The 9,537-nt window shown below is 46.1% G+C and overlaps 1 protein-coding gene across 1 annotated transcript; it reads left to right on the top strand.

The window, feature by feature from the left end:
- Positions 1–750: 750 nt before the first annotated feature.
- CCDC43 (coiled-coil domain containing 43) lies at positions 751–8,726 on the top strand. Its single transcript, XM_045837477.1, has 5 exons — positions 751–1,049; positions 2,597–2,684; positions 4,374–4,509; positions 5,822–5,880; positions 7,151–8,726. Exons 1-5 carry the CDS (start codon positions 846–848, stop codon positions 7,336–7,338), a joined length of 675 nt encoding a protein of 224 aa, XP_045693433.1. The 5' UTR covers positions 751–845; the 3' UTR covers positions 7,339–8,726.
- The last annotated feature ends 811 nt before the right edge of the window (positions 8,727–9,537 follow it).

Below are 9,537 nucleotides of genomic sequence, written 5' to 3'. Positions count from 1 at the left end.
TGGCTGCTATCCTCGAGCCCCTGCCTCTGGTGAGGTTCCCTGTTGTGCGACTCTCCCTCAGGTTCCTTATTCAGTAGGCAGGTGGACAATAAAAGCATCTCCTTATAGGGTTGTTGGAAAGGTTACAAGAGATAATGCATCAAAAACTCTTAGCAGAGTATAAACTCTTAGCACTCTTAGCACAGTGTCTGGCAAAGGATAAAGACAGCTCTCAAAGATATTCCTGTGTAATGTTGAGTGACTGAAAATACATGACTTGAGGTTGCCTGTTCACTTACTGAGCACTTACTACTGTGTGGGGGGCCGTGCGTTAAACACATCACGCTAAGTGCAGAGAAGCAATCGCAACACATGAAGTGGTCTTAACACAGATGGCAGGGAATCAGGGACAGTTTCCTGAAATTGGAGTACTGTTAGGGAAGGAGCTCAGAAAGGTGAGTGGGTACTCCAGGCACAGTCAACAGGTTCCCACTTGAAAGCTGTGTGGGCTGTGCACTGAAGGGCAGCTCAATGAGGTGGGCGGAATTGCTAGAACAGAGGTTGAGTTCCAGTCCTGTTTAGTTATTTGGCGCGTGACTTTGGCCAAGACGCTGAAGCTCTCTGAACTTTCCCAACTGTAAACAAGGTCTGCCAGGATTCTGAGAGACCACGTGACCGAGCGGACGTCAAGATGCGCTCAACTCAGCAGTTATAAAACACCTGTAAAGTCCCGTAGGTCTTCGGGGTTCTACGTCCGCCGCGCCGGGGCGTGAGTTTCCTCTCTGAGCTTGCGCAGTGGGTCCGCGGCGCGGCCCGTCAGGCACTGCGGTAGGCGCCCTAGGGGCTGGCAGGACCCTGACCCCAAGATGGCGGCGCCCAGTGAAGTGGATGCACCTTCCTCCGGCGAAGGCGATGGCGAGGGCAGCGGCTTTGGCTCGTGGCTAGATGGACGGTTGGAGGCGCTGGGAGTGGACCGAGCTGTTTATGGTGCCTACATTTTGGGTGTTCTGCAGGAGGAGGAGGAAGAAGAGAAACTGGACGCTCTGCAGGGTATTCTCTCTGCTTTCCTGGTGAGAAGCCCGAACTCATTTCTTTAGCCTCTTGCCAGTTCCTGTCAACGCTTTGTACCCCCGTTCCCCTTCTCAGCGTCCCGGAGGATTAGTGGTATCAGCTGGGAGAGGAATGATCTGAGTTCTGGGCCGTGGGGAAGGGGAACCAGAAAGGTTCGTAGGTTGCATGGAGAGGACTGGCTTTCGCTTATTCTTGGGGAAGAGGCTCTCGCGGATGCCTGTGGATGGCGCTGAAATGTCTAAATGAGAATTTTATCATAAAGGTCAAACGACCAGTTTCATTCCCATCCGTTGACAGTGTTCGGGGGGGGCGGGAATCAAGTGCTCTGGGATGTTTGTGTCCTTTAGGAGGCAGTGCCCAGACTGTCCCATGACAAAAGCCTGTCCGTTCCTATTTTGGAGGTAGAAGTCCAAAATGGGTAAGTTCGCCCTACAGGTCTTTACATGCCTGGGCAGAACTGAACCTGATACTGTGCTTTTTCCTTTATAAGTATTTAGAAATGGAGTAATCATTGTTTGTGTGTGTGTGTGTGTGTGTGTGTGTGTGTGTGTGTAGGGGGGTCGAGTAGGAGTAGAAATAAGAGATCAGAGTTTTTAAGGAGGAAGATAAACTTAGCACTTAGCCTCCTAGAGCCAGATTTGAGAATTCAGAAACGTGTACTTTAATCTTTGTTTAAGTAGTAAGTCACCAAATTGTCCCCTTTTCCTGCTCCTTTTTGCTGCCCTCATTTCCACTAATAGTTACGTGGTGGAAGGGTAGTTTATCCATTGGGCACATGGTTGAAATGTAACACTAGTGCAGCTGTCGCAGGACCTCCTGGCAAGGGTCCCCACAGCAGGCTCTGGTGAGATTGACCTATATTTGGGAAAGCCTTACCACAGCTTGTGATGCAGCTCGTAAGTTCAGTGGAAACAACCCAGTGGAACAATTTTTTTTCCCTTGGACCCTGACATTGTAGGATATAAAGAGTAGGGGGCCAGAAATTTAAGTTAGTTTTTGTTTTCAGCTGGGAAGTTTCTAAAGACTCTGAAAAAGAAGTTGAAGTACCTTAGGTCCCCAGTGGTACCAACTCCTTGACCTGTTTTCTTCATGGTGTTGTCATTTGGAACCCTATGTCTTGCTAAACACAGGCACGAATTCGAGTTAGACTGTTAACAGTCTCTTGGCATGAAAGTGATAAACCTTAGTAGATGGACTGAGTCGAGTGTATTGGCCAAGATTTCCCAGAGGAGAAGGGTTTTTGACTTTGGCAACAGGTTTTTGCTCCAAAAAAATGAGGAAAATGGCTCTGAGGTGGCGGGAACCCTTTCCCCTGGATCTTGGCAGGATGGAGTAGGTGCCCTTGACCTAGCAGGTGTGGGTCCTGGGGCTCACACACAGGATTACTTCAGTGTCCAGAGCCTCAGAAGAGAAACATACGCTCTGTCCCGTGGCTCCCAACCCTCCTTGTGGTTTCTTCTCATCGCTGCCTGCGCCCGCCGCATAGGCTTTGTGCACGTTCAGGGTTCTCCAGGAAAGGAAGTAATTGGTCTACTTTCCCAACCAGGAAGAAGATTCCCTTCTTAACATCTGCAAGGAGATTGTGGAACGATGGTCAGAAACTCAGAATGTGGTCACCAAAGTGAAACGAGAAGGTACAGTTGGAGTTCTGACGTCGAACCTCCGTTGCCTTTTCCAGTAACCTTTCCTGTGTAGCTGTCGGGGAGTTTTTTGTTTTCGTTGTCGAATGTTCATTTTCCCTAAAACGATTTAAGCTGGCAGACACCCAGCAGCTTTAACTTTTTAACTCAATGTTGATTTCCCTTTTCCTTTTGACTCTTTCACTTCAGCTGACCACAGTTATCTCCATTGTGGGTTTTGCTTTTTTCTTTTTCGTCCACTTTCCACTGCCCTTTGTAGACTTGTATTGCAGGTTTAGGGTTAACTGTCCTTTCTCACCTTCTGCTTTTTTTATACTCTCATTTCATAACACAAATTATGATTGGTTTTTTGCTTTGGTCAGCTAAACCCTTCACCCTTTAAAAGGAAAGAGAAGTAAGTGAATATACTCACCATTAGGATGCAGAAAACTCAACTCACTAAAGCCAGACTTAAAATAGAGTCTATTTTAGCATCATTTGATTTGCTTTTAACAATGCTAGTACCTGGGCCAGATCATGGGCCAGTTATATAAACATCTTTGGGGTGGAGGCCCAGGTATTGGTGAGATCCAGGTGACTCGGTTGGTTGGAACATCATCCCATATAGGAAAAGGTTGCGGGTTCGATCCCTGGTCAGGGTGCATTCAGGAGGTGGCTGATCAATGTTTTTCTCTCTCTTTCTGTCCTTTCCTCTCTCTTTAAAGTCAATAAACATATCCTCGACAAAAATTGAAAAAGAAAAAAAAACCCTACCCCAGATGATTCTAATATGTAGCCAGGCATGAGAACCACTACTTGACACTATTGCCTTTTTCTTTGAGAATGGAGAACTAAATAGCTGGTTTTATTTTAAAATAATCTAAGAATTTTGCCCTGGCTGGTGTGGCTCAGTGCATTGAGCGCTGGCCCATGAACCAAAGAGTTGCCAGTTCCATTCCCGGTCAGGGCACGTGCCTGGGTTGCGGGCCAAGTCCCCGGTGGGGGGTTATTGAGAGGCAACCACACATTGATGTTCCTCTCCCTGTCTTTCTCCTCCCCTTCCCCTTTCTATTATTTTTAGATTTTATTTATTTATTTTTAGAGAGGGAAGGGAGGGAGAAAGAGAGAAGCATCAATGTGCAGTTGTGGGGGGCTGTGGCCTGCAACCCAGGCATGTGCCCTGACTGGGAATTGAACCTGCGACACTTTGGTTCGCAGCCCGAGCTCAATCCACTGAGCTACTCCAGCCAGGGCAATAAATAAAATCTTTAAAAAAAATAATCTAAGAATTTCACTTGGTATAATTATCAACACTAAAGGGACCAGTGTAAGTGGATTCTAGAGTCCTTCTTAGGTTTCTGGGTTGAAAGGGGAGAAAGTTGCATGTTCGGAGGCTTAATTTTCTGCAGTTCTAATGCAGTGCTTTTCCACCTCTCTTTCTGAAAGCAGCGGAACTTCAGTGCGTAAAACAAGTAAAAGCAGGGCTGCTCTGAGTGAAGACGGATACGAGGCCTAGAGCCCGGCCCGCGTGGCACGCTCTTGCCTTTGCCGCCGGCACCTCCTCTGGAGCCCAGGGCTCCGAGGAGCCTGCGGGTGCTGTGGCCTCTGCTCCGAACGCTGCCGGGGTGGGCGAGTGGTCCCGTGCGCTTGCTTTTCCTCACATACAGCCTTGCTGTCCCTCTCTCCCCTTCCACCGCCGCCCAGACGAAGTGCAGGCCATTGCCACCCTCATTGAGAAACAGGCGCAGATTGTGGTGAAGCCCAGGTTGGTGTCGGAAGAGGAGAAGCAGAGAAAAGCTGCCCTCCTGGCCCAGTATGCCGACGTGACAGATGAAGAGGAATATCCTTTTCAGAGCCTCCGCTCCGTTTCCGGGGGCTCAAGCCAGAGGCATTGGCTGGTTTACGGCGAGCTTGGGGAAGTAGCCACTCCCTCCGCCCTGTAGCTTAATGTCCTCTAAAATGGCAGTGCTCTGGGGGTGTGAGGAATGCTGTTGGAGTAGTTGGTGCTGGACTTACATTTTCAACACGTGATCAAGAATGTTCCCGAAAACTTCCGTGTGAAACAAACAGTGCCTCAATAATAGACCATGTACGTTGCGTTTTTAGAAAATAAGGCGCAGCTGAGGTTCTTTACCTTTCAGTGCAGCACCGTGTCGCGTGTCATGCATCTCTGTATCCTGTCCCAGTTTACAAGGAAGTTGAGGCACTACGAGATGAATCGGTGATTAGAAACATTCATATAACCAGTGGCAAAACCGGGATTAGAACCTGGATATGTTCGGGTGAAGGATTCCCAAATTTGGAGCCATTTCGTTTGAGTCTGCTTTATATATATTTCGTTTTAAATATATTTAAAAAAATATTCCATGGACCACATAATTAAAAGTGAGACTGAACCCCCAAATAACACCAGGATAAATCTGGCACTTGAGTGGGGCCTGGGTAGACAGAAAATGTTGCCGGTGGGAGCAGGTTGGGTCCTTGCGACTGTGACATTGGTTTGGGAAACGCTCAGTTGACGGCGCCCCCTTGGGCGGACTGGGCATCACATCAGAGATGTCAGCTGTCGGAGGAGTTCAGAAAAGCATGCTTGGGCTCTTTCGGACCAACTTCTCTTGTAGGTTTTCCTCATGGTTTTTCTTGCCGGGGTTGGCAGAGCTATGGTTCCCATCAGGAAATCTCATTTCTTGGGCTAGAAAAGAGTGTTTTCAGCAGTCGTTCTCGGGGGGACTTGCTAGAGCACAGACTGCTGGGCTCCGGCTCCCGGAGTCCTGGTTCCGTGCATCCGGCATGAGGCCCGGGCCTGTGCGTGTCTGACAAGTGCCCCGGGCGTTCCGGGACCCTCCCTTCTCGAACCGCTGTTTTCGAGGTCCTCTCACCACCCCCCGGCTTCCAGGTAACGTGGCAGTTCCCCGGGACCAGCTTCAGGTTCGTTGTAGCCCCCAAGGGGCGAGGATCTCACGGAAGCTCCGAACACTCTTCCCCGAGTTGAGACTGCTGAGGATGACTCCCCTGGGTGCGCCGCCGCACCCCTGACAGCGTCCTCCTGTTCACTGTGCCTCTCCTACCCGCCCGTCTATTGACCGTTCTCCGCTGTTGGGTTTGGATGCGCCAGCTTGGGTTTCCATCCGGCTTTCCTTAACATCGCTTACCGAAGCGGAGGAGAAGGGTGACTCAGGTGCCACCACAATGAACATTGGTTCTGACAAACGTATCCTTCTCTGTGTCCATCCCCCTGTCCTTCCCCGCAGAATCCTCTCGAGGATCAGTTTTCGTGTTGCTGTCATTGCCCTGGGCTCCTTTTACCTCGCGGACTCCTGTCCGGCCAGCACTGCGAGCCCCGTGTCGAGGACAGCCCTAAGTGGTCAGCCGCGCCAGAGCTTTCCCCAGAGAAGACACGTTAACATGTACTGTAAAGGGGTTAGCTTAGAGGAGGGGTTTCGAAGGGAAAATAAAAATCCGTGCTCTCTGGGTGCAGCTCCGGGGTTCCCAGCACCGTGGAAGCAGTTGCAATAGCACTGAAGCTTTGTTCTTTGTCCTCCCAGACCTTACAATTTGTTTGAAAGAGAACAGAGTACTTTGAGGCTGACAATGCAGGGGTGGGCAAAAGTAGGTTTACAGTTGTGCGTATACAAAACAGCTTATCCTTGTATTATTGTATTATTTGTATTACAACTGTAAACCTGCATTTGCCCACCCCTGCGTGGACAGATTGAAACATAGGTGCTGAGGAAAGCCCCTACCAACAGAATCACTTAGGAGAAGCTTCCCAGAAAAAGTGGATTTAGAAGTCCCCCTTCATAAAGGTGAGAAATATGGTAGCTTATCTGGGGGAGGGGCTTATTTCAGGAGGACATTTGAAAGCAGCAGAAAGCTGTGCTTTAAGGGTGGAGAGGAGCTCGTGGGGTAGGAACAGGTTATGTTTTCAAAGTCATAAGAAATGGGGGGGTAAAGTTTTTGGCTGGTATTTTCTGTCTAAATTTACTATTTGATAAATTCAGAGTTTGTTGTTACTAGAACATGGTTTCACTAAAGCTTTAGTGGTCTAGGAAAACGAATTGATATAGTAAGATTAAACAACTGATTTTACTCTTTCAAGCATTTTAAACAGTGCCAAGCACCTAAAAATTTTGCCACTTATATGAATACTCTGTTCACTAAAACTAGGGTAGATACTCCAACAATATTCTGGCATTGAATGATAGAAACACTTATTCTAGAATGAAATTTTATTTTCATTAACTGATTAGATAAGTGTGAATGAGATTTTTATTCCGAGATTTATTCTACCATTACACATTAACGTGTAATGGTAGTTTTAGGGTTTCCCGTTAGACCAAAGATAAACGTAAGGATTCTTTTCTTTTTAAAATTAGGAATAGATACTCAGCCTGTAGAGAATGGACAGCGAGAATGGAGAGAGCGAGTGATAGCTGGCCCTGTGCGACTTAGCCCGACCCTAACTCCTTAACTCCTTGTAGTTCTGTTCCGAAACACCAACGTGGAAGACGTCCTCAATGCCCGCAAACTGGAGCGGGACTTGCTTCGGGATGAGTCCCAAAGGAAGAAGGAACAGGACAAGCTGCAGAGGGAGAGGGACAAACTAGCCAAGCAGGAGCGCAAGGAAAAGGAAAAGAAAAGGACACAAAGAGGGGAGCGAAAGCGGTAACCTGAATCAACTCCTCGCTTTCTCCTCGTGAACTGACGGTCGGAGGGAGAGCTGGTGGTGCACGCGTGTGTTTAAGAGAAATGAGAGAACTCTGCGCAGGGGTTTCCCCAGGGGTTTCCCCTTTTGTTTACGTGGTTACAAGGAAAATCACAAACACTGCTGATCACAAAATGTGCCATGTCTCTGTCGTGTGGCTAATCGGATTGTCGTGGATACCTGTACCAAAGACCTGGAATGGGGGCGACGTTTATATTTTAGTGCCGAAGTCCTGCGCTGCTTTTGGCCGCTTTCAAGTCTGCCCTCACCTTGGAGAAACAGCTGGAGTATTCTGAAGGAACGGACTCATGACTGACCACTCCTTCCCTGAGATGAGATGTGGGAGTATAAATTGCTCCGGAAGTACTATTCACCTCTAAATGTATTGTTTTCAGACTCAAACAGAAAGCTAATGAGGAGCCCTGCCCGGATCCAGATATGTTACATGGCAGCAAACTAGGAAAAAGAGAAGGAATTATTTGAGGGATATTCTAGATTTGAGAACTTTTTTTAAAGAAGTGTTCAGCCTATGGGAGGAAAGGAAGTATCTTTTTAAAGTAGAGATAGTTACATTTTTCCTCATCTAGGTTGTGATTTTAAGAAGGACGTATCAGTATTGTGTGCAAGGATATCATTGTTAGATTCCTCTTGATTGCTAGTACAGATTTTAATCCTGGTTTGCCCGAAAACGTTTGAGTATGAAGACCTGATAATTACAGGTTTAGAGAAAGTGGAGGAACCACCTTCTAAGGAAGAAACACTGGAAATCTCTGCTCACACAAAGGTATTTAAGAGTGTACATAGTAGGTGCTCAACAAATTCATTGAATGAGTGAATGGGAAATTGGCTTGGGAGAGTCCAAAGTGAGCAGGAACTCTCCATTTCTACCTTTGTTACAAGCTACATTCAGTTTTTAAATAAGGCCTTTCTCTTCTTCAGGCAGCAGACTGTCAAGAAGCCCGAAGAGAGCAATTCCTCTGACAAGACAAAGTAGATATTTTATACCAGCGGTCAGCAAATTACTGCCTGCAAGACAAATTTGGCCCAGTCCGTTTTTGTACGGTACAAGTGAACAATGGCTTTTACGTTTTTAATGGATTGTTAAAGATCGTGACCAGAGACCTTATGTGGCTCATAAAGCCTAAAATATTTAGTACCTGGCCCTCTGAAGAGAAAGGTTGCTGATCTCTTTTATACCGTGGAGATGAACAAAAGTTTTAACCTTTGTGCAGAAGGTAAAAAGCAGCATGGTTAAGGATAAAACGTGTTACCTCTGTACACTCCTATAACTGTGGCATTGGCAAAATTTTAAAAACCACCTTTTTAAGAAATAAACTTTATTTAAATCAGTGTCTTCTGGTTATTTTGATTCCTTCCAGCTACCCATGGAAATGGATTTGGTGTGGATAGTCACTTAGCAATGTGTTGAATTTTACTTGATGCTTTGTTTTGCTTAGCCCTAATAATCTCTTCTACCAGTAGAACTTCTCCCTGAAATCCATAAATTGTCTGCCTCAGTTTTCCTTTCTGTGAGGTTGGGTATTAGAAAGATTACCTTGTTTTTTGGAAATTCAGTAAATTGGCTTTGAAGTCCATTGAAGTACCATTGGAGTCTTAGAGCTTTATGTGGCTGTAGCAACAGTCTGTCTACACATACCATATGAGTCTTTTAGTAAAATCTTTATTTTGGATTTTTGGTTTATTCTCACCTTGATTTGAGTCTCTGAAGCAGAGTTGGGTTATAACGATGGACCCCCTCAAGGCTACTTGTTTTAATCTGCTCTAACAGTCAATTTTTTCTCCTGGGACTCTATTATGTATGTTAAGTATACACTTGAATTAATGTTTAAACAGAAAAAAAGAACCAGCTAATTTGGCTTTGAGTAAGGTTATTCACTTAACTTGAGTGCTACTAAATCCTTTATGTCTAAAATGTGCAGTATTGCAAAGGGAAAATTTTGAACAACTGTATCATGTGTGGTATGATTGACACTTTAAGGCAGATTTGGGATTTCAGACATAACATTAATTCTCAACCTAAAATTTACAGTAACAGATTATTGAAATGGGAAGAACACTGACATAATTCAAGGTAGTTTTCAACCCCCTTTATATAAAATGCTTTTTAATTAAAAATTGAGTAGACCAAATTATTTTGGATTA

Source organism: Phyllostomus hastatus, unplaced genomic scaffold, assembly GCF_019186645.2.
Source record: "Phyllostomus hastatus isolate PE091 unplaced genomic scaffold, TTU_PhHast_1.1 phas_contig_210, whole genome shotgun sequence".
NCBI lineage: Eukaryota > Metazoa > Chordata > Mammalia > Chiroptera > Phyllostomidae > Phyllostomus > Phyllostomus hastatus.
This window is presented reverse-complemented; position numbering and strand designations above follow the sequence as displayed.

Excerpts from the sequence above, each read along its gene's own strand:
- CCDC43 (XM_045837477.1), top strand. The coding sequence starts at position 846 with ATGGCGGCGCCCAGTGAAGTGGATGCACCTTCCTCCGGCGAAGGCGAT. Across the intron at positions 2,685-4,373 it reads CACCAAAGTGAAACGAGAAG|ACGAAGTGCAGGCCATTGCC; the intron begins GTACAGTTGGAG and ends ACCGCCGCCCAG. Across the intron at positions 5,881-7,150 it reads GAACATTGGTTCTGACAAAC|TTCTGTTCCGAAACACCAAC; the intron begins GTATCCTTCTCT and ends AACTCCTTGTAG.